Source organism: Armigeres subalbatus, chromosome 3 (assembly GCF_024139115.2).
Source record: "Armigeres subalbatus isolate Guangzhou_Male chromosome 3, GZ_Asu_2, whole genome shotgun sequence".
NCBI lineage: Eukaryota > Metazoa > Arthropoda > Insecta > Diptera > Culicidae > Armigeres > Armigeres subalbatus.
Genome location: NC_085141.1, coordinates 35,694,048 through 35,718,169, shown reverse-complemented (window position 1 = coordinate 35,718,169; position 24,122 = coordinate 35,694,048). Strand labels below are relative to the sequence as shown.

The following is a 24,122-nucleotide window of genomic DNA, read 5'->3' as shown; positions in this document are numbered from 1 at the left end:
TCGTTTTTTGATTATAGTGAATTGTAATTGAATTTTTAATGGAATCATAAAAAATATCGAACAACAATTATACCATGTATAATATTTACGATACGGTTTATAATAATTTGGTATTGGATGATACACTGAATGGGTTGTTAAGTATCGTTACCATTCAAAAAGCCAACTTTTCCGAATATTTTTGCTAAGCGATTTTACCAGATATCATTAGTTTATCATCATGTTTTTTTCAAATGTTATGATTGGGATTATTCCAACGAAAAAGATTAATAGTATGATTTTTCTCAAATCGAATTCGAGATAAAATAATGATTCAGTGATAAATTCAAATTGAAAGATGCATAATAAACATTCAATTATACGATAACCGTATTATAGGATGTATAATACTGTTTTACGAACTATGATACTGCATATGATAGTTAAAGACCACTACTATTGCTCTTAAATTATGTTATTTTCGGTTTATATTTAATTAAATAATTGAGCACAAAACATGTTTTTATTATATTTTATTTACAATGTTCTATAATAATAAAATAATGTTCTTAATCTATTCGAAAAAATCACCAGGTTTTTATAACATATTGTTATTATCAATGTTCCACCGAACCGTAATCATCAGATATCTAATTGTATCTTGTAATTTATTTTTATGTTTTTCTTGCCTAATTTCATCTTTTTCCAATTTTCTGGCAAGTTTTTGGTATCACTCAAGCAAAAAAGCCCATCAGATTCATGTGCCGACCCACATGGATTTTTGCAATGGGGTTTGCCCAATAAACAGTATGTGTAAAGCTCATGGATTTTCTCCAATGTTCAGTTCTATTTAATTCATATTAGCATATTATGGGATCCATAAAATTGGCACATACTTTTTATAGTCTTTATTAATGAAATACATTCATGCTGCAAATGGTTTGAAATGCTGCTTTTTTTATATTTTTTGTATATTTTCTTTTTTCTATTTTAAGAATAAATGAAAATCATTCAAAGTATGGCAAGCAATTGATACAAATGCATATTTTATTCTTCTATCACATGATATTTATAATTTCTATTTGATTCCGAAAAGTTTGACTAGCGGAGCTGGATTTTCTCCCATTTCGGCCAAAAACTCAACATTGGAAGCTGTGAGCTGTTCTCATTTAGAAGTTACACCGCTTTTGATGTTGAGTGCGAGAGAAAGCTTCATAATCTCGATCTCACCGTCGATAGAAGTTGTCTGATACGCTGTCGTGACATGAGAGTCGTGAATTTTCCGTACTACACGGATAAAAATTAAAAAGCTAAAAAGATTAAATTCTAATCTAAAACCATATTCGGTCCATCCACTCATTGCTTTGTATAATTCTACGATAAGCCTATGAATGAATACCATAAATTTAATCATTGGAAGGATTATTCCTTTTTTATCTAATAATGATTAAAGTTAATTAATTTAGTCAGTAGATTTTTATCCCAAAACAAAGACATCTGACTTTTCAAAATAAATAGAACGGAATGTTGTTTCAGCTGTGGCTTTTGCCGTCACGCCGGTGAAAATGATTTTTGCCGGGTTCTGCATGGGCATAAAACCGAGATTAAAACCTTGATGAAAACGTAAAAAAAAACAAAAACCAAAAGTGAGCTTCTTTAAGTATGGTGGGTTCGAACGAGGGTGATGGTGGTTCGATTTTTCTCAGCCTTATCGCGGGATCATATGGGAGAAACATTGTAATAATTGTTGGATTGCCAGGGAGAACAACACATATTTTTCCAAGCCGTTTGCCAATGCCGAAAAGATATCATGCAGCCAAGAAATACAGCAAAACCCGCACAAGAATATGCCGTCTTTTTCGGCTTGATTGCTTGGGGATTGCTTTGTCGTTTCGGTGCAACTCCAGAACAAGTGCGAGAAATAGTTTCTGACACGATTTTTCGTATTCTTATCGCTGACTGCGCAAAGCCGAACTCGGAGCGGACGGAACTGACGTAATCCGATCAATATGGGCTGGAACCACCTGAAAAAAAAAATCTGAAGAAATTTGGCACCGATTCGACCTACCTTGATGAGCGACAAATATATAATGAATTCTCAAGAGTAGCAATGCGAGCTTGTTAATCACGAGGTTAATCATTCAAAAGTTTATATTTCAGAAAATCATTGCAATGCTTAAATAGCAACCCATGCTAAATTTATTAATAATCCTTGCAACATTTAAAATTTGAAAAAGCATAAAAAGGAATAAATATTAAGCTAATAAGCTTTTTTCATTTTATCCGTGTACGGCATTTTCCGGTGGAATCTGAAATACATATGTGGTCGGGGTTCTGCCAACTGACACCAAGCGCCAATGCAAAATTTCAATTCTTTTGCCAAAGCTTTTTTCGAACAGATTCAATTAATTACAAATCGCATCGGACATCGTTCTGCGCCCTAATTGTACAACAAATGTACACATGAATTGACATAAAATACTTCCTGTTTTCTTCTTGTGGACAAAGTCTGAAAAAGCCGCTTGTTGTGGTTTGGCTGAACCCCGACCATGTAGTGCACCGGATCCAGCAATCGATATAATATGTTTTGCCTTTCTCGTACAACAAAGTTGTACCGAGAAGGCTATCATTTCACTCCGAAAACGAACTTTTTATAGAGGACTCGTAGACCCATAGTGTTATATACCAATCGACTCAGTTCGACGAACTGAGCAAATGTCTGTCTGTCCGTGTGTGTGTGTGCGTATGTGTGTGCACACTGAAACATTAGACAACTTTTCTAGTACTAAACCTTATTCAATTTTACCGCAGCAAGTTGCATCCGATGGAGAATGTTTTCTTTTTGTTCACTATTGAATTTCAAAACGGTTGAACTTCGCAAAAAATAGTAAATATTCAAATAGTTATAACATATGATTATTTCGGTATGAAATGCTCTCGGATGAAAAGGTTATGTTCTCCCAAGACGCACAATTCGAAACTGACAGCATTCAGTTTTATAACAAGTTCAGGCTCAGCATCATGATGTCACATGAAAAGGCCTTTTCCATCGTACACGGAAGAATAAGTACAGTATACCCCCGCTGATCCGACAAATGTATGGCCGGACTAACGGGGTTTCTCTCGTTAATCCGACTGTCAAATCCATACAAATGAATCAAAACAAAAGCACAGCACAAATTTGAAAACTGACAGCATAATGTGTTTAAATGGGTGTTGATACTTTTTAATCCGGAAAATTCCGAATAAGCGAGATCCGGACTAACGAGTCGTCGGATTAGTGAGGTCCGGATAAGCGGGGGGATACTGTAGCTACACAGAAAAACATAAACCCATAATGAGATATAAAATACCCATTTTAAAGTTTTATACACGGTAAAATTGGAATACTAATTTTCGGAGTAATACTTTTAAATCAATTTAGAGAATATTGCTCATATCTAAAAAATGCGATCCTTAATAATATTTATTATTACCGAGGGGTATTTTTCACGTTTTCGAAAATGTATACTTGACATTTTGACAAATGCATAAAAAGTAGCCTTTTACGAGGGAAGACATTTCCAGTCTAGTGTCATTGCCAAAATGGGATTTCACAATTGTTCTTAATTTAATGGACTTAAAATGTCTAATGTTCACTCAGATTTCCCTGAATTTTCCGAAGCATTTTTCATTTACACTAATAGAAATCCACACATTTTTATTGGCAAAAATCTAAAGAAATTTACAACTAAATTTGATGTGTGCGTTAATAACCACCCGCTATTGGAAAATCCACATAAAGGTTATTAGTTAACAAGGTTTATGAGTGTTTCCACATATATGCTATGCAAACTCATATAGCCGTTATGTGGGAAATGCTATAGTCAAAATTTATGTGTGCTAGGGTCTGTTCACAAATTACGTAACGCTTTTGGAGGTAGGGGGAGGTCCAACTTGCGTTATACTTTGTTACACTAAAAGGTGAGGAGGGGGTGGGTACTACCAAATGTTACGCATAAGGGCATCTTTAGTAATGTTACAGTTATAGTTATATTTATTTCCCGAGTTTTACATTTTATAACTGTCAAAGATATAAAACAAGTAATGCATCTTCAGTAGCAGTTATAAACTGCACATGTTTTATACTGGAAAAAGAAAAAATAATGTTCCGAGGCCAATTCAAATGTCAAATTGTTATGCTGTCGATGCAACAGTATTTTTTGTAGCTGATGACGTCATCTTCTATTGTTTTGAACGAAATAAAACTCGAGTAAATTCTGTTGCAAATTCGTGCAAAAATACAACTGAGCAGTATTCCAGTTATAAATTTCCAGATGAAACTGTTCGAATTTTTAAAACTATAACGTCTGTTGAAGACGGCATTTTTACAGTTCCAATTTCATTTCCTAACTCCCATACGATTTATAACTCTACTAAAGATGCCCTAACGCGAATGAAAATCTATTTGAATGTTTTGCCTTTCTCGTACAACAAAGTTGTACCAGAAAGGCTTTCATTTCACTCCCAAAACGTACTTTTTATAGAGCGCTTGTAGACCCATAGTATTATATACCATTCGATTCAGCTCGACAAACTGAGCAAATGTCTGTCTGTCCGTGTGAGTGTCCGTGTGTGTGTGTGCGTATGTGTGTGCACATTGAAACATTAGACAACTTTTCTAGTACTAAACCTGAATCGATTTTGCTACAACAAGTTGCATTCGATGGGGAATGTTTTTTTCTTGTTCGCTATTGCAAACTTTGCGCCGTGTTCGACTCCCACGCAAAAAATATTGTCCCACCAAAATATGTTCCCACCATAGTTTCTCCATATATGGATGACGTCTCCACTGCAAGAAAGAGCTGTTTGGGGTGTGAGATAAGGTGCAAGAATTATGTTTTGGATTGTGCTTTTGCTAATTTCTATACAATTGGACGTGTGAGCATTTGTTTTGGTACTTCGAAAAATTTGCACGGTAGTCTATTCTTCGGTGAAAAAAGCAATATTGAATTTCATAATGATGGCACGTCTCAAAAAATAGTAAATATTCAAAGAGTTATGAGCAGGGTAGAAATATTTCACAGTCAATGCAGTGAAAAACATGGATCTCAGTATAATCTGCAGTCGCCTTCATCGCCGCCGTGGTGAGTGCGACTGGGTGCAGCCGAAAAATCACTTCCAACACCGACAGTTCAATTTCGCATTCAGCCACTCACAAGTCGCTCTGACAGGCTGCTCAGTTCGCGCCGTACCGTATGACTGTGAGTGGCCCATTTAAACGCGTGGTGAATTTTTTCAATTTGGTGGGTGAATGTGTACATTTTGCTGTGGTAAATTTCATCTTCGCGGCGCAGTGGGTGATGTGAGTTCTGTTGTTTACTTTTCTGCCTCTCCGGGAATGTGAGGTTGATTTCAAAGCAGGAAGAAAATAAAAACATGATATAAAAAAACATCACCTTCATCCAGTGCTGCCGAAAATTTACAACCCTGGTTATGAGACATCATTATTTCGTAACAAATAAGCTATCGATTTTCTACACACTTAAAATAAATCGCCGAATTCGGTAAAATTTTACCGAAATCTCAACAGCAGAACTGTTCGGTAAATAATTTAACTGATTTTCGGTGATTTTGACAGTTGAGCAATTGAGAAAATTACAAACAATCTGTAAAATAAATTACCGAACAGTTCAGCTGTTGAGATTTCGGTAAAATTTACCGAATAAGGGGCGATTCAAATATGACGTCCACTACTTTTTGGGATTTCTAGACCCCCTCCCCCCCCCCTCTGTCACGCTTTTTTGTATACCTAGTACATGTACTGTCACAAAATCTTAGACCCCCTCCCCCCCTAAAACATGTGACATCATTGTTGAACGACCCCTAAGGTGAAATGCAGCCCGGTGGCATCCCTACACGCTTAGTTCAGTTCACCCAAATATGGGTGAACAGTACCTAAAATCCTCAAAAAGTGCACATACCTACACTCAGAAATATAAGTAAGCTTGGAAAGATTTGAAATTAAACCTTTTTGTTATTTCTGAATATTATACATGGCTTAGTGTAAAAATGTATACTATCTACATTATAATTTAAACTAAGCCGGTATAACGCGAATATATATTTGGTTTGTATAAATCTGTCTCTAGCAGAATTAGATATTTTCTTCTCGCGCGTAGTTAATTTAATTCGTATCGGGTCATAGCCATTCCTTTTATTCTTTATCTACAAGTGTTTAAATATGTTTTGTAATGAACAGCATCTGAAATTCCTAGACAAAAACTGTAAGATACTGAGTTCAGTTTAAAATATGTTTGTGGATGTTCAATGTAAATTATTTTCCCTTAGCAGCAACGGCATCCGGAATCGAAATTTTTTTTGCGCGTCATCAATTCTGGATCAACGGACTCTTTACCGGAGGAGGAGGAAGTTCTACACATATTCATCAAAAACTGAGGAATAAATTGGCGTGAAGGCATGAACGAGCAGCCAAACAGAAGAGGGGCAAAGATGCCTTGGAACTGCAACGCCAGCGGATTGTGGCGGCACCCTTGTGCAGCCAGGGGCCCAGGCGGGTGACTTCGAAGACCTTGGTAGTAATTTATGCCGTTCCGATGAAACTCTTCCAGGAAACTAGTCGGAAAAATCGTAATGCCGTGACACTTTTGTGGATCAGTTGACGAGATGAAGAGAGTGTGTCAAATCACTCACTCGCCGCTGCATATTTTTTTATCGATTTTTGATGCTAAGATCTCGGCTAAGATACATAACTTTATTTAAAACATAATTGCTCTACTCCATTGATTTGGCCGTACAATCTACGCCCTGTTCCTTGCCATCCGTCTGGATATAGTATATTTTTCGGTAATTTATGAATTAATAAAGATGAAAACACTAGATTGTTTTGAATTTGATTGGCACCATTTGAAAATAAAACTAAGAAAATGCATACACAACCTAAAAATCCTGGATAATAATCTGCTCGGAAAGATAATCTAAATAATAATAAAGCTAACTTATACTAATTCACAATAGACTAACGCAAAATGAACTCCCCCTATAAATTATGACGTTTGAGCGGGTCGCATAATGAACGCAAAATGAACTTTTGTTCGAGAAGACGACCCGCTCAAATGTCAAAATCCATCAGGTGAGTGAATTTGATGAACTTCTGCACAGGTCTATTAACTGAAAGTTATACCAGGAACTAATAACCGGGACCAGACACTCGGAATTTTTCCGTGTTGCGCTTGAAGTCTCCATCGGTGTGTAGAGTTCTAGGTATACACTTGAAAAGACACTAAGCAAGTTGTCAGTTTTGACGTATTTCTCCATGTTTTTTTCTCCGTGCAGCTTTGTGTTTTCGTTTTTTTTTTGCACCTCTCCAGTCACCTGCCAGGAAAGCCGAGAAAAAATCCTTCTTATCCAGTTGTGAATTGTGATTTAGTGCAATTATTTTGAACCAAAAATGAATAAATTCGTTTACTTGTCGGAAAATTGAGACTGAGGAGAAATGAAACATCACGTGGGAAAGCCGAGGAGAAAGCTTTCACTGGATATAGGAAACAAGAAAAACAGTCGGATCTTGACTTTCATCGCTGCGTTTTCCCATCGAATGTACATCGGCTGACGAGACGAGTCGTTCCCAAAAAAGTTGCTTTGGTGCTTTGCTAACGAACTGGCACTGGTCTTCCAAAGCCTGCATCAGATTTACAACCGGAAGTTAAACTACTTAAACGGATAACTTGAAAGGACATAATCAAGATATTCATTACGGCTTCACTGCGCGCCGCTTCTGCCGATACTACCAGGTATGTTTGCGTAGGCCTTCGCGTCGTACGGTATTCGCTGTAAATATCCAGAATCTACAAGAGTGCTCTAGCCCGGGTTCCAGGTTACCGAAACACGCTGCTAAGCGGACATCGTAAAAATCGTCCCACAGGCACGAAAGACCACCGCCTTGTCGAAACTCTGCGCAATTCAAAGGGACTCGAGAATATTCCTGAAACTCGAACTACGCACATCACCCGATACATCGAAGTGTTGTTGTTTTTCAGCCGTCCAATCTACTGGATTTCCTTAATACACTGCCATAGCCGGTTTCGATCGATTTGTATCATATGCGGCTTTGAAGTTAAGGAATGGATGTTTTTTTCTCTTTTTTTTTAATTTCGAGGAATAGATGAAGTGTGGGCACGTTGTTTTCGCGGCATTTCTGCAATACATTGGGAGAGTACCTTGTAGGCGACGTTTAGCAATGTGATATACGATACCTTCCATCCACTTCTGCGGTAGAACCTCATCTTCCCAAACCTTGGTAAATACCCAGTGGCTCACCTGTTTTAATAGCATTCCTGGTAGTTGGTCAACCTCAGGGGATTTGTTGTTTTTCATCCGGACAATCTCCTGGAGATCCGGAAAACGTATGTCCTACGTGTCCCTAGGCTCGTCACCATACCGCTAACGGTTTTGCCACATCGCCGTTCAGGTGCTTTTCGTAATGATGCCGCCACCTGCCGGATTACCTCACGCTCGATCTTAAGTAGATTCCCTAGTAATGGAATACTAGTATACGAAAACACAATTATTTTTAGAAAATCAACTATCTTCGATTGTACGACATTTCGCGGTAAAACATTCCGCAATTAACCATTTCGCGGTGTGCTAGTTCACGGCCTACCGCTTCGCGTTCAGTATCATATCGCGGTTTAACATTTCGCGGTTTATATTATTTAGCGGTATACCATTCTGCGGTTAGTACTATTTCGCGGCCAATACCAATTCGCAGGTTTAATTTTACTAATGTTACGTTACAAGTAGTTCAATAATGTGTTCTTTAGCTTTGTAAAGCCTCAACATTCATTTAATTGTTATGTAAAGCGAATAATCATTGAGTTTACACCAGACTTGTATAAATTCAAATCCCAACAAAAAATAAATATTTCAAAGCAAAACATATTTGCAAATGCGACTATGTAAAGAAGGCGAAACAACATAACAGTTTGCTTGTCATAAGACGAGTTTGAACCATCCCATTTAATTCCACCACTTGATTGTAGCTTGACAGATACGTATTTCGACCTCAACAGTAATGTCGTCTTCAGTGTCTCGTATTTAACTCGACTCAAAAGTCGGTAAAGACAATAGAAAAAAAATAAAAAGATTTATTATAATTGAATATTGTGCACACATGTTTGTACTGATACAAATCTGAATTTATCATAAAACTTGTTTTTTTTTTCAAAAACCACTCTCCATGGGGCAATATGGTCATACCCAGGGATTAAACTTATCATTTCATTATCATTTAGTATTCAGCCAATAACTCATTCCAGAGACGGAATTCCGAAAAGTGTTGTATGCCGGACTTCTAGTGCTGATTCCCCTCTACAACTTTGTCTAAGAATCAGAGCATAAAATATTCACTTTCATGAAGCACATTCACTCCGACTTTTGACATTCGTGTTTTGATTATTCAAAACATAGAATGACTTACTCAGTTTACTTCTTCATAAATTCATTCATTTGATTACCACTGAGTATGGTAACCGCGCGCAAAAAAAAACAAATTTGTCTTGATTATATTGACATTCGGCGCTAAAAATGCCCCTCAATTGAACGTCGGGATTAGATCTATACGTGCAAGTCACTATGGGGGATCCCCATACAAGCGAGCGGTCAAAAATAAAATTGGACTTTTAAAGTGATTTTCCACTTAGTTTTAGCTGTGTATGGTCGAAATAGCATGAATATACAATTTCCAACCCCCCCCCCTTTGGGGATCGTCTATGAATTACGTAATTATTTTTTTCATAGGTTCGATTAACGTGACAAAGCAAACCTATTTGGGAAGTTGAAATTTCGTGCGTTTTCTTAAGGAGAAGGAAGGGGCTGTACAAAAACTAAGTTCAGCAATTTATGGACATTATGGCGGCGATCATGTTAAATGACATTAATTTCATGACATTCCGTGATATTTTTTGTTCTCACTCTCATGCCTCACAATTTGTATTTAGAACAATTTGTTTGACAAAGTACTAGGATCTGAAGGATCATAAAGCATTAAATGTTAATCAAATAATCAGAATTGAAAATAACTTTTGAAAAAGGGTATTAGCAAATTAGAAATCGCAATCCCATGACATTTTTACGTGTACAAGTTATTCAAAAATGAGATTAATATATTCTCAAAAATGTGGACATTCATTGTGGAATGTAAGAATGCTCCATTCTTCCGAAAAGCAAAATTCTTTTAATTTAAATAACAACACTATTTGAATTACTTTTGATTTGTTTTCATGATTTCTACAAGTTATATACAGCATCATTCTTTTTCTGTGTCAAGGTTTAAGTCTTCAATGATATTTTCTTCAATTCCATCAACGATGGAAGATGAGATAAATTCATCTAAAGTATTAGAAGATAAAGAACTTTTGAAAATCTTCAAATATTACAAAATTACGCATGGCATAAGAATAACTAAGTGAAAAATTTTTTCCAACGTCTCCTCGTTATCCAAATCGAGCTTAAAATGGATCTGATTCATGTAAGGCACGAAGGAAAATGTCAACATTTGCCTCTCTTGATCATTTTCTTGCATTATGAGTTCTAAATTTCTTCAACTGTTTATATTGACTTTCCGCTGGTTGTTCAGCCAGTGAACCTCAAAGTGTAGATGAGTGAATAAATATTTCCCTACCATTAGCCAGACATTCATGACCACTAGCAGGAATTTCATACGCTCCGTTCTAACTAAGATATTGTTCGTCTTTACTTTTGCAATAAACATGTCGGGAATTATTGATTCCAGGAGATTTATAAATATTTACATATTATGAAATCTCATATTTAGTTCTCCATCAGTAGCTAATGAATAGCTCAGAAAATTAGGTTTAGAGAATGACTCAAACCACTCAAGCCCCAAACGCATTTCAGCGGAATGGCGACGGAAACGGTAAAATTTGACAGGAAATATATGAGCGAACTATTAAATCCTTCCGTTACCGTTGTGCTGCATTGCATTGGGGTTTTATTCATTTACTCCTTTGAAAAGTTAATTAAATGAGCTCAAATGGTTATAAATAAAGTCGAAGTTATTACCAATAAATGTATTTTGACCATACCCTTTGAGCGCATAGTTCAGTCTGACCCATTTTCAATAGGAAACGATGGGACTAGATTTCCCGTCGAATGAAACTTGTTGCGAGAAAATCGGACACAAATAAGTGTCTAAATGGCGATTGCGTTCTTTTGCGCACATACATACAGACGCGCATGCACACACATACAGACATCACCTCAATTCTTCGCGCTGAGTTAGTTGATATATACCACTAGGGGTCTCCGGGCCTTCTATCAAACATTCGTTTTTGGAATGAGCATTAACCTTGGAGTACGAGAGAGGCAAAACACGGTAAAAAAAATAAATGAAAAAAAATCAAAGTGATTTAACTCTGTTAATTGCAAATACTGGCAAGAAATTCTTTCGGGACGTTTTAGTCGAAGCTTTGTCCTTGATGTGTATCATAAAAGAACCTGGGGATTCCTGAGGAAAAAAGTTCTTCACTATCAAAGTTGAAAATAGCGTCGTTTTTGGAAAAAATATTGCTTCCGCATTTTTTCAATTTTTTTCACAGTGTAACCATTAGTTTTTGCACACCATTTAAAAGCTTATACAATAACCTTTGTAATGATGTATTAACATTGAAGAAAAACATTTAAAAAATATTTCAATAAATAGTTGAAAATAAAATATTTTTTCAGAAAATTTGCTAACTTTTTTACCCATTTCTGACTTTGCCACCTTATATCTTTGGAACTAGTGCACCTAGAGACTTCAAATTCAGAATTTCTCTTAATTAGAGTATTGACAATGGAGAGAAAATATTTTAAAATAATTCGGAAGACATGACATTTTCGATTAATGACCGCCCGAAATCCTATAGTGCAAGTATGCGTGTCTTTATTTAAACCATCAAACATGTGTTTAGTTTTACGATTATTTAGTAATTTGCGATATTCAAATAAATACTCACTGACCCATATTCATTCTGAAAATTGACGGTACAGAGCCGAATATGAATATGTTTAGAAGTGAAGTGACAAAGAAGGCCGATGGGCTTCATAAAAAATAATCGAATATTTAAAGCTCTGCTAAGAATACATTGCTGTCTAATATTCACCGCGGGAAACGCTAGTATCATTTGATATATTAAATGATGATAACACTTATTATCAATTAGTATATTGAGTGATCCTAGCGTTTCACGCTGTTAATATTAGACATAGAGCAATGTACCCTTACACAAAGTTGTAGATGGGAATCAGCACTAGAAGTCCGCCATACAACACTTTTCGGAATTCCGTCTCTGGAATGAGTTATTGGCTGAATACTAAATGATAATGAAATGATAAGTTCAATCCCTGGTCATACCTACACAAAGCAAGATATTTGGCTCTAATATGCTAACAATTAACAAGCTCAAATTTCAGTTGCCAAATACAAGAATATTATCATCTATGTTAGATTCATTACGGATAAATTACAACACCGCATTACTGCGATCGAAACAGAAAATAGTAGTTTGTGCAACTAGTTGCAAAAAGATGATTTTTTCAGCACATGATAATTTATCCAACGAGGCTTGCCGAGTTGGATAAATACTACGAATGCTGAAAACATCGAGTTTTGCAACGAGTTGCACACGCTATTTTTTGCAATTACGAAAAATGAACTTTGTTATAATAAATCTGTACCAAAATAGTAAAGACCGATTTAGTCCACATGATAATTCTTGCCAATAAATAATGTTGCTGCAGAGAACAATCAGATTCCATGTTATCATGCCGCATGGCAAAGCTCTACAAGCCTTGAAGCGATAGATGAACTCGTCTTTGGAAAATTCTGATGTTATGTCCATCAAGCTATTTCATTTATTACGCGACGCAGAGAACACACTATCTGAACACTATCCCGAGCTATAAAAGCTGCATGTATCCGCAAGTAGGCCTCAACAAAGCGACCGTGTGCCGCTCAAAGCGCACAAGCCCAAGTCCTGGTGTTAGGTGGGACGCTAAACAGCCCTGACACGACGGCCCTCCGACGAGACAGGAGGTTTGCGCAGGCCCAATAAGCCGCCTGGAAAACCAATAATTACGAACAATATAAGAGATAATGCAACTCGATATAATCGGCAAAGACCTAGGCGACAAATAAAGGATCACGATTGGAAGCTTGGAACATGGAACTGCAAGTCGCTAGGCTTCGCAGATTGCGACAGGATAATCTACGATGAATTACATCCCCGCAACTTCGACGTCGTGGCGCTGCAGGAGATTTGCTGGACAGGACAGAAAGTATGGAAAAGCGGGCATCGAGCGGCTACCTTCTACCAAAGCTGTGGCACCATCAACGAGCTGGGAACCGGCTTCATAGTGCTGGGTAAGATGCGCCATCGTGTGATTGGGTGGCAGCCAACCAACGCAAGGATGTGTAAGATGTGGATTAAAGGCCGTTGCTTCAACTATAGCATCATCAACGTCCACTGCCCACACGAAGGGAGACCCGACGACGAGAAAGAAGCGTTCTACGCACAGCTGGAGCAGACTTTCGATGGATGCTCACTGCGGGACGTCAAAATCGTCATCGGTGACATGAACGCACAAGTCGGAAGTGAGGAAATGTATAGACCGGTCATCGGACCGGATAGTCTGCACACCGTATCGAATGACAACGGTTAACGATGCATAAACTTTGCACCCTCCCGCGGAATGGTAGTCCGAGGCACCTTCTTTCCCCGCAAAAATATCCACAAGGCCACATGGAGATCACCTAACCAAGAAACGGAAAACCTAATCGACGGTAAATTCTTCTCCGACCTGCGTTGCAGCATGCCTGCGCTCAAGACTCTCGACGGTGTACAACACGCGTCAAAGTCGGACGCCGCGGCTTAATATTGGGCGGCTACAAGACGGTAGACTAGCCCAAGAATACGCGCAGCAGCAGGAAGCGGCACTCCCAACGGAAGAGCAGCTAGGCGCAGCATCTCTTGAAGATGGCTGGAGAGATATTCGATCCGCCATTGGTAGCACCCCAACCGCTGCACTTGGCACGGTGCCCCCGGATCAGAGAAACGACTGGTATGACGGTGAATGTGAGCAGTTAGTAGAAGAGAAGAATGCAGCATGGGCGATATTGCTGCAACACCGCACGAGGGCGAACGAGGCACGATATAAACGGGCGCGGAACAGACAAAACTCGATTTTCCGGAGGAAAAAGCGCCAGCAGGAAGATCAAGACCGTGAAGAGACGGAGCATCTGTACCGCGCTAATAACACACGAAAGTTCTATGAGAAGTTGAACCGTTCACGTAAGGGCCACGTGCCACAGCCTGATATGTGTAAGGACATAAACGGGAACCTTTTTACGAACGAGCGTGAGGTGATCCAAAAGTGGCGGCAGCACTACGAAGAACACCTGAATGGCGATGTGGCAGACGAAGATGGCGATGGACCTGGGAGAGCGCACGGGATATAATTTTACCGGCTCCGGATCTCCAGGAAATCCAGGAGGAGATTGGCCGGCTGAAGAACAACAAAGCCCCTGGGGTTGACCAACTACCAGGAGAGCTATTTAAACACGGTGGTGACGCACTGGCAAGAGCGCTGCACTGGGTCATTACCAAGATTTGGGAGGAGGAAGTTTTGCCGCAGGAGTGGATGGAAGGTGTCGTGTGTCCCAGCTACAAAAAGGGTGATAAGCAGGATTGTAGCAACTACCGCGCAATCCCATTGCTGAACATGGTACACTCCCAAATTTTATGCCGTCGACTAGCACCAATTGCAAGGGAGTTCGTGGGGCAGTACCAGGCGGGTTTTATGTGCGAACGCTCCACCACGGACTAGGTGTTCGCCATTCGCCAAGTACTGTAGAAATGCCGCGAATACAACGTGCCCACACATCATCAATTCATCGACTTCAAAGCCGCATATGATACAATCGATTGGGACCAGCTATGGTAGCTATACTGCACGAACACGGATTTCCGGATAAACTGACACGGTTGATCAAAGCGACGATGGATCGGGTGATGTGCGTAGTTCAAGTTTCTGGGGTATTCTCGAGTCCTTTCGAAACGCGCAGAGGGTTACGGCAAGGTGATGGTATTTCGTGTCTGCTATTCAACATCGCTTTGGAAGGGGTAATACGAAAAGCAGGGATTAACACTAGTGGTACAATTTTCAATAAGTCCGTCCAGCTTTTTGGCTTCGCCGACGACATAGATACTATGGCACGTAACTTTGAGAAAATGGAGGAAGCATACATCAGACGCATCGCGAGCGTATTCACAACTGACACAGGTAAATGTTTTTTTTATTGTAAAACGAAATTCAAGAATACTATAGGACAATTTTGAAATATTTGTTTGATAATATTAAATTTGTACGCAGATAATGCAGGAGATGAGAAATACGAGCTACAGTCATAAAAAGGAGCGTGCATGTCCCTTCTTCCTATCCAAGGAGATAATCGAGAGCGCGGATATACTCTCCATGCCGTATAATTATTTGCTGGACCCGATGATGCGCAAGGCGAACAATTTGGAGCTCCCGAACACGATTATCATTCCGGACGAGGCTCACAATGTGGAGAAAACGTGCGAAGAATCGGCGTCGATGCAAATTCGACCGACGGACAAAGCGTGCATTGATATTATTAAATACGTCGATTATGAAGGTGATGGACCACTTGGTGGCTATAACGAAGCGAAGAAAAATTTCACTATCGATGATTTGGCGCTACTGAAAGAGATGCAATTGGAAAGAACGGGAACATGTATTTTCGAAATATTCGATAATATAACGTGAGTATTCAAACTAAATTTAATTTTCGGTTATTTATTTATCTAAGCCATTGTTTTCCTTTTAAGATCAAAGGAGGTGATTACCTACCATGTCGTTGCTCACCTGTTGAACAATATTATCCAGTACATTGCTACCATAACGGAGATGAAGAACTTGTGCGTGTGCGTGGCGGTGGATTTCAGATTCTGGCGGAAGCGCAATGTAAAGCATACAGATGGATGGACAGCGTCCAAACATTTGTTTCCATCGGTCAAAGCTAATGCGAACGTTAAGAGGCACTAACGTGGAAGAAACCCTAGGAGTATCATTTTGACCAGCGATACTACCCCCCCCCCCCCCTCTGAAGCCGTTGATTGTTGATTTGAGAGGAAAATCCACACATCATTGATAGTAGTCAGGTGTGTGTCAAGATTGTGTCAAGGATCGGATAAGGAGAGTTTCGTATCCATCACTGAGCTGTGTCAAGAGACAGAAAGTTGGGCTCAAATCAGTCGGACGAAACCAATCTTTGTCGAAACTCGGGGGAAGGCACAATTCCTGAATACGATGACTGACTACTACCACAGAATAAACTATCCCAACGGAAAAGCTGCGGTTTTTATGGCCTTTTGTCAAGAAAAAAGTATCATGAACGGACAAAGATTATACTTAACCTGTTTGCCATTTCCACCCTTAAAGCACAGACAAACAGACGTTACAGCTTGAACAATTTTCTGAAAAATCCATCGCTCAACTCATCTACCACTATCTCGCGAGCATGTTACACGAAACGATGTTTCGTATGAAATCGTCACCAGAAGGCGCTGGAGTGAAATGTCAAACCCGAAGGATCACGACACTAGCGCCTCTAGTTGTGAATTGCGTAATCAATCAAATTCAAATTGATCGTTGAAGTCATGGTGGATGGTATTTTATCTAGTGTTACGTCTGTTTGTCTGTGGTTTAAGCATTGAGGAGCGAAAAAGTCAAAATTTGAATACTCTATTAAACACTCAAGTCAGTACAATCGATTTCAAAGACATGTCAACGTACTTCATGCCTTCTTAGTGCTATTCCTGTGGCTGCTTCCCATGAACAACGCGTATTTTTGTCAAAACTATTGTCACAGAGTTTTGTCGCTAGCTCCGGGCAGTGGTGAAGTATACTATTTCTAAAAAAGATGCTTGCTGAAGCTGACGTCACCAGTCACTCAGATTGCTCAGGTAATGATTGACAGGTAATGAATAAATTAAGTCTTTTGCCATGTTTCATGTAAAAAGATATTTTAGTTACTAGATAAAGATTGTCGCTTCGGTTCCCTTTGTTCTGCTGTCCGGAACATGTTGGGTACCAAGCTGTCAAATCGTATGGATTTTCCTTCTTTGACATTTAGTTCCCCTATCCTCGCCAGCAAAAGATGTTCTGGACAGCGACGACAGCGACAATCTTTATCTAGTAACTAAAATATCTTTTATCATATAGTTCTGAAAACGCTCAAATCGCCGCCAATCAATAGGTGTCGGATACATGAGCGAGCATGAGCAGGATAACCGTATAATTCGTAGTTGTTACTCCGTGATTGACTACAACTTGCGAAATTGTACAGGGAACCAATTGAATGGAGCTTGGGTTTAGCTATCATTCTCAATTCTCAATGTGCAGTCAATTACGGCACCGGCCACGTCCAATTCAAATCCAATCTAAATCCAATCCTAATCCAATACAAATTTAATTCAAATCCAATCTAGAACCTATTCAAATCCAACCCAAATTGAATCCGATTTTGAACTAAAAAAATGATCATATACAGTATTTTTGGAAGCACTAATAGCATTTATTTCATTTTTTTCTTGATCTGGTAGTTGATCGGAAGCAAACCCTGTCAAGTACTGCCACGTACCGATCTTCCGCAATCGAAAGATGTCTATACCCCATCGCTGTCCACAACCACCTCCAGAACAACCGAGCGGTTCATGTTTACCCGGTTCAATCGCGCGGATCGTGTCCAGTTTCAGCTGTTCGAGAAATTCGTTTCGTTTTCTTATCGGCAGCAGCAGCAGATCCATTATCCCTCGATGGGCAGTTGTACCAGTGCAGTCGCCCTGTTTGCGATCCCGATAGGACTTCACAGGACGTTTAACAGCATACAAACGGATGATTGTGCCTAGTTGTGATGGTTAGGTGGCAGCCAGCTTCACCATCAATCATCATACTACGAGCGTCCGTTGAGAAGCGCTTGTCGGTGATGTCTTTTCGTAGGAATGCGAACATAATGGAAATTTAATTGGGGCGACCAGTTGGGTCGGACACGGACTACGGAAACGTAGGATTTAGCAACACGGGCGCATTGGGCGGAAGAATGCAGAGCAGTGGATGAAGGCCTTGAGTCTCGTAGATTTTTCGGGTTGCGATTACTTCGTACGTGGATGGGTCCGAGGATGGGTCACATTGGGAGCACAACTGCTTCATCGAATCCTTCAGATTGCACCTGAACTCAGTGGATTGCTGGAGAACTGCAGCGCTGCGGAAAGGATAAAATGTATATAAGATGGTTTGTTGGTGTGGTGTATGTGAACTTCCAAAATCAGCAAGAAGCAAGATTCAGCAGATTCTTAAATTTTAAAATCATGAACACAATCGATACAAATTCTTTTGTATCAAAAACAAACTAAATCTAAACTAAACCGTGACTTACCTTCCCGACTATTTTTTCTTCCCGTCACTTAATGCATTCGTCGCGATCAAAGTTTTGTCCCGCATTATCTACTGTTCGGTGACCAGCACTTTGTACTTCCGACACAGGGCGTTCAAATCGGCTTGAGACTTGGCGTAGCGCTGCAATAGCGGATAGTTCGTGCATTGGTCATTCTGGTTCAGGGAAAATTGAAAATCGACGTACTGAGAAAATAGATATCGACCGTTCACCGAGGTCTAAATCCTCTTCACCGTGGACATCGATTGGAACGTCTGTCAGAAGTAATGGTTCTAGTTTGCGTTTTCGCTTCATTCGAACTTTCGGAGCACTCGAGGAACAGTAGCGTAATAAGCTGTAGACTTCGAACAACCACCATTTACCGGTGGTCATTAAACAGTAATCGAATTTGTTCCAACCTTTTGTGGTAGGTTTTCGGCACTGAATCCATGTGTTGATGAGAATTGCAAAGTCGATATCTATTGGACGATTTACGATCACGTCGTATTAGATCTGTTAGGCGCGTTACAATTCGAGTATGTGGCGCAGAACCAGTGCAAGGTTTTTCATCATTCCGTTGTTGATCTCAACACTCTGGTCCATGCAGTAACGCCGCAGTAGTCTGATCATTTAACAACACCATTTCTCCTGTGCAGTATTGGTCTCAAATTGAGACTTTCAATAATACCTTGTAGGCTTCCGAGACGTCTGGTACGTGTTTTTTAGACTTTTGTATCGAGACATGCAACTGATGTGTATGTCGTGAGTGGAATTACTTGTTGATTCTGAAATAGTCGATAATTTGAGGGAGTGAAATGAGAAGCTAATATCAGGTACTTACAGGTCAACAAATGGATCAGAATCACTTGTGCAGTTGAATTTTGAATGGTGGTGAACCTGTTGTTTAGTAACCAGTTGACGAGCAGCTTAAAGTCATTCCACTGTGTGCTCCAGCGCCAAATTTATCCTGCTCGCGCTAAATATTTATATCCTTCTTCACTGGCTGCAGCAGAGACACCAACGAGGAATGCTCGCTTATTTTGTCAAAAGGACCTTAGTAACATTTTTTCGTGAATGAATTTGAGTTATGCTTAAACACGATATTATAAAGCAGATCCTTCACCGAATTGCAGCTGAAGTCTTCGGCATATTCGTTTAGACAATCGATCTTATTTGATAATCAATTAAATTGACATAAATGTCATAAAGTCCCGTCAAATAGATTTAACACAATCGTCAGTATGAACTCGATGCCGTTAATCTCCCTAGCGAGCTATGTTAGAAAACACCTGTAGCAAATAGTACAAATCCTTCGGTGGTATCCTTACTAAATCATTTCTGAATTTCTCCTTCTGATGATCACCAACGCAAATTATTAATTGCTGATCAACTTCATGTTGAGTTAGTCGAACTGCAGGCAAAGTTTCCACAGCGTATATTCATATGTAGTTAATCGAACCCCGTCAGGAACTGCCACATACCGGTCTTCCGTAATCGAAAAATGTACTGTGCGGCACGGACCAATTCAACTCCAAACAATTTCGTGCGCTTTCGTAGCACAACATTTCTCACGTAGAATACGGTGTGCTTTATCAGTCATGCCAACCTCTTGGCTGGCACACTGCATCGTATGTGCACTAGTCCATTTCCCAGCAACATATCCAAATGCGATCGACTTCAACATTGTATATCTCCTCTTCGTCTAACCGTAGACTGCAGTTCAACTTCCAATCAGTTAATGCGCGAAAAACTTCTTGAGCCCGATATGAAATCCGAGCCGTCGCTGTCCACTATCATCCACATCTCCTCCTGAACGAACCCATCCAGAGTGGATTGCTGGATAACTGCAACACTGCGGAAAATATAAAGTATATTTAAGACGGATTGTGGATGTGTATTTAGAAAAGATATTTTAACGACACGAGCGGTCATATCAAGCAAACAAATTATTGGAAACAAAACAATTAGTAGCGTTGGAGAAATCACTTGCGGCGAACTTTTGAAAGAAGAGTAATTTCCGGACGATCACCAACTCGAACCAGTTCATCCAATCAGGATATTTCCGAAAAGATTTGCTTTGCGCCATTCTAAAACTAATCAATTTTCCTGTACCATTGAGAGCTAAGTAAAGACCGATGAGGACGAAGTGTTCAAAGCATTTTCTTCAACATATCTCACCAAAACATATCTTCCTCAAAAACATCATCATGAAACTTCTTCCAGTCACCGTGAAATTCACTCAAAATCGAGACAAACACCTGCACCGTCGGCTTCTTCAGTCTTTCCTCCGTTTCTTTAGGGATTTCGATGAGAATCCTTTAGGAACTCCTGGAAAAATTTCAATGATTCCGACGAGAATTGCCGCTGCTTCGTTCACCGCTGACAAAATGGAACAGTCCTCCTCCATGCTAGGGCTACCGCTAACGGATTTGTTTTTTTTATGCATTTCGTCTATTTATAAGACTCGGTCACAATATGCACGATAAATGCGCCCGAACTGGCGGAAGGAGGCTAGAGGATTTTAATTTTGAAAAAAAATTGAAAAATTTAGAAAATTTTTGATCGGCCGGGAGCACAGAAAAACAATGATGAAAAACTGGAACGTAAACATAAACAAAACTCACAACAAAATGCGAAAAAATAAGTCTACACAGAACAAAACACTTTCAAATAAATTTATCCAAATTTGAGTAAAATACACTAGCGCCTCTGGCGGTGCTGGTCTCGTCAGCTCTTCGTGGGTTGCATGAATTTTTAATCGGTTCTTCGGGACACTCACGTCCCGGTTATTAGTTCCTGGTTATACTATCGCGGTATTGTTGGATCATATACGAGTTTGGGGTCAACCAGGCGAATAGTCAGTTAGTATGACTTCTAACCTATTTAGTATAAATTTATTTCTGAGTGTAGATATGGGTGAAATGGTCAACACTCAAATATGAGTAAACTGAGTTTACCCATATATAGGTAGTTGAATGGAGATGATTTATTGGTAAACTTTACCCAAATTTGGGTGATTTTTTTTTTGTTTGGAGCCATTCTTACTTTTTCTAATAAAAACATATTACTTTTAAAAATAATCATAATATCTGTCATTTTATTATAACAAAAAAATATAATTTTTAACAAAATAAATATAATACAATAATGGTTGGTCTGCACCAACATAAGTTCGCTCATATAACTGCAGGAGCCGGAAATTACACCGTGGTAGGAGTGCTTCCGGATACTCAGGTTTGCTGCTTGTACATGGGTGTGTTTAATCACGGGTGTCGGTAGTTCCTGTTAAAAGAGAAAGGAATTTAGACATTGTAAAAATAGAGTTGTGCACCAAATACTCATTTGGTGAATAGGGAAGATCCATTAATTACGTAACGCAAAAATTGGGTTTTTTCAACCCCCCCTCCCCCCTATGTCACACTTTTTGTATGAAGCGTCTGAAATTTTTGTATGGATCGTCACACTTCACCGAACCCCCCCTCCCCCCTCTAAGCGTGACGTAATTTGTGGACGTTCCCATATCGGAATCTTCTCTATTGCGATTTTACGATTAATGGTACTACTACCGGAGTAAGAATAATTCAAAACAAATTGTGAAAAAGCTTCCTAATTCCATTAAGAATAATTCACCGAAACTTACCTCAACGGTACTTGGTGGGTCCGGGGGTTGAATACTGATAGGAGGGTATCGGTGCAAGGATACTGATTCAAAGATTATAGGCTAACATTCGCATTTCACTGTGTTGAAAATCCGGGGGCTAAAGTTCTGTTTGATGGTGGCATTGTGAGTTGTCCACTTCACTGAGGAGCACACTGGCTGCGGTTACATCACCGACGCAGTTGTATCTGCGGTCCCGACTGCGCGCTGGCTTGAAGCAACAAAAAAATAGCCCACCTTCTTCCCGTATTCCTAGAGTAGACCGCAAAAGGTTTGGAATGCAGCATCTAGACAGGTGTCTTATTGTCGGAGCGGTCGCAGCTGGAGATCCGGCAGGATTTATTTGCGATGTTGTTGAAGGTGTCCGTTTCCGCGGCTGGAAGAGGAGAAGGAATAATATATTTGTTACGGTGTTACTGTGAGAGAAGCGGATAACAAATTGGCTTACCTGTTTATGCAACGGGTGCAGATACTCCATTGGTTCCCGGGAGGTTCAGATTGGTCCGAGCCTCTTGTGACTTCTCATGCTCAGTACCTTTTAAACGACAAAATGCAGAATAAGATAAATGCAAATGCAGTTAACCATTATTTAATAAGCCTGAATTTACTCACCGTCATAATGTTCAGCCAGACGACCGAAATAAATTCAATCTGGACATGTTTTATGTTTTCTTTAGTTTTATGAAAACGATGAAAACAAACACGCGAACACTAATTTTTTTTCACCCAAATATGGGTAAATATTTTTACCCATATATTGGTAAAATCACTTTATCAACAATATGAGTGAAATTTACTGATAAACTCCGTACATTTCACCCATATTATAGGTAAATTAAACATTACCTAAATATGGGTGATTGAAGTACCCATATATAGGTAAATTGATCTAAGCGTGTATCTCTCACAATAGGTTTGTTTTGGCACACTGACAGCATACACTGAAATACGAAACTATCCAAAATTAAGTCTTTTTAACTCATCTTGACAGCTAAGTGCAACCACTCAAAATTGAGTTATTCGCAAAGTACTTAATTTTAGGTAGTTTCAAAGAAAAACATCGTTGAGTAAAATTAACCTGTTCCCCAAAGACTTACTTCTGGATTAAAATTACTCAAAATGGAGTCCTGATAAATTTCTGGATAAAAATAAAAAAAAGGATTGATTTTAAAAGTAACAGCATATTCGTACCATAGAAAAATAAACTTGGAGACTTTATTCAATTGTATACAGAAGTGTTACAAATGTTAAAATGAATTCAACAGGCAGTTTAGTTTGATTACATCTTTGGTTCGAGGTTTACTCGACCCTTCTAACTATGCTTAGTTTCACACCGCGCTGCTTCCACTGCGAGCTTGATTTTCATAAACTATGTTGGCTGTCTCATCGGTGCTTCGAGGTTTTGTATTTGAAGTTCATTTCCGCGCCAAGATTTCTGAATAAAGGAAGAAAAACCGGTCTCATTATTAGGATCCCGTATATATTTCTTGTCGAAAGCAATGCGACGAAATGGCAACCTAAGTTGCAGGATTTGACAGCCATTGTGTGTTCAAACAATGTCCACCACTTCCGTTGCATTGCAATATTCCGACTTCAAGTTAATAAATATATATTAAGAAAATATAATCACTCTTTACCTTTGCATTATACTCCATTTTTGGCTCCACACTCCACCTTTGAGGATTCCTTGCGCAAATCTTGTAGGTTAGGTTTCTTAAAATGGCAAGCAGAATACCAGATGAAAAAAGTATTTTTGGCAAACGACACTGCTGAAATCATAACTTTAGCACACATATATATATTAAAATAATCATTCTGACTTACCTTTTTGCTATTCAATGGATTGTTTATTATAGATAAGTATATTAAATAATCTTTTTTGGCAAATTAACGCTGCAATGATGGTGCCAAATGAATTCAAAGTGGCGTCACCAAGTATTTTTTCATCCAAAATGATGTATAGTCAAA

The 24,122-nt window shown here is 39.1% G+C and overlaps 1 protein-coding gene and 1 long non-coding RNA gene across 6 annotated transcripts; one reads left to right on the top strand and one right to left on the bottom strand.

Moving 5' to 3' along the window:
- Positions 1 to 7,150: 7,150 nt before the first annotated feature.
- On the top strand, positions 7,151 to 17,548 carry LOC134227713 (regulator of telomere elongation helicase 1 homolog). Of its 3 annotated transcripts, none has more exons than XM_062709367.1 (4): positions 7,151 to 7,772; positions 15,219 to 15,321; positions 15,412 to 15,824; positions 15,891 to 17,548. In XM_062709367.1, exons 3-4 carry the CDS (start codon positions 15,415 to 15,417, stop codon positions 16,105 to 16,107), a joined length of 627 nt encoding a protein of 208 aa, XP_062565351.1. In that variant the 5' UTR covers positions 7,151 to 7,772; positions 15,219 to 15,321; positions 15,412 to 15,414; the 3' UTR covers positions 16,108 to 17,548. The 3 variants fall into 3 exon arrangements, with proteins under 3 accessions (XP_062565351.1, XP_062565350.1, XP_062565349.1); XM_062709366.1 differs by having other exon boundaries at positions 15,210 to 15,321; XM_062709365.1 differs by having other exon boundaries at positions 15,160 to 15,321; positions 15,891 to 17,547.
- Positions 17,549 to 17,671: 123 nt separating this feature from the next.
- Positions 17,672 to 22,959, bottom strand: LOC134227714 (uncharacterized). 3 transcript variants are annotated; one of them, XR_009983740.1, is made up of 8 exons: positions 22,767 to 22,957; positions 22,603 to 22,689; positions 22,137 to 22,530; positions 20,675 to 21,778; positions 19,338 to 20,348; positions 18,704 to 19,281; positions 18,500 to 18,639; positions 17,674 to 18,325 (listed from the first exon to the last, which is right to left on the bottom strand). It is a non-coding gene; the product is annotated as an uncharacterized LOC134227714 (long non-coding RNA). The 3 variants fall into 3 exon arrangements; XR_009983741.1 differs by having other exon boundaries at positions 17,672 to 18,325; positions 18,500 to 19,281; positions 20,753 to 21,778; positions 22,767 to 22,959; XR_009983739.1 differs by having other exon boundaries at positions 18,500 to 19,281.
- Positions 22,960 to 24,122: the final 1,163 nt, after the last annotated feature.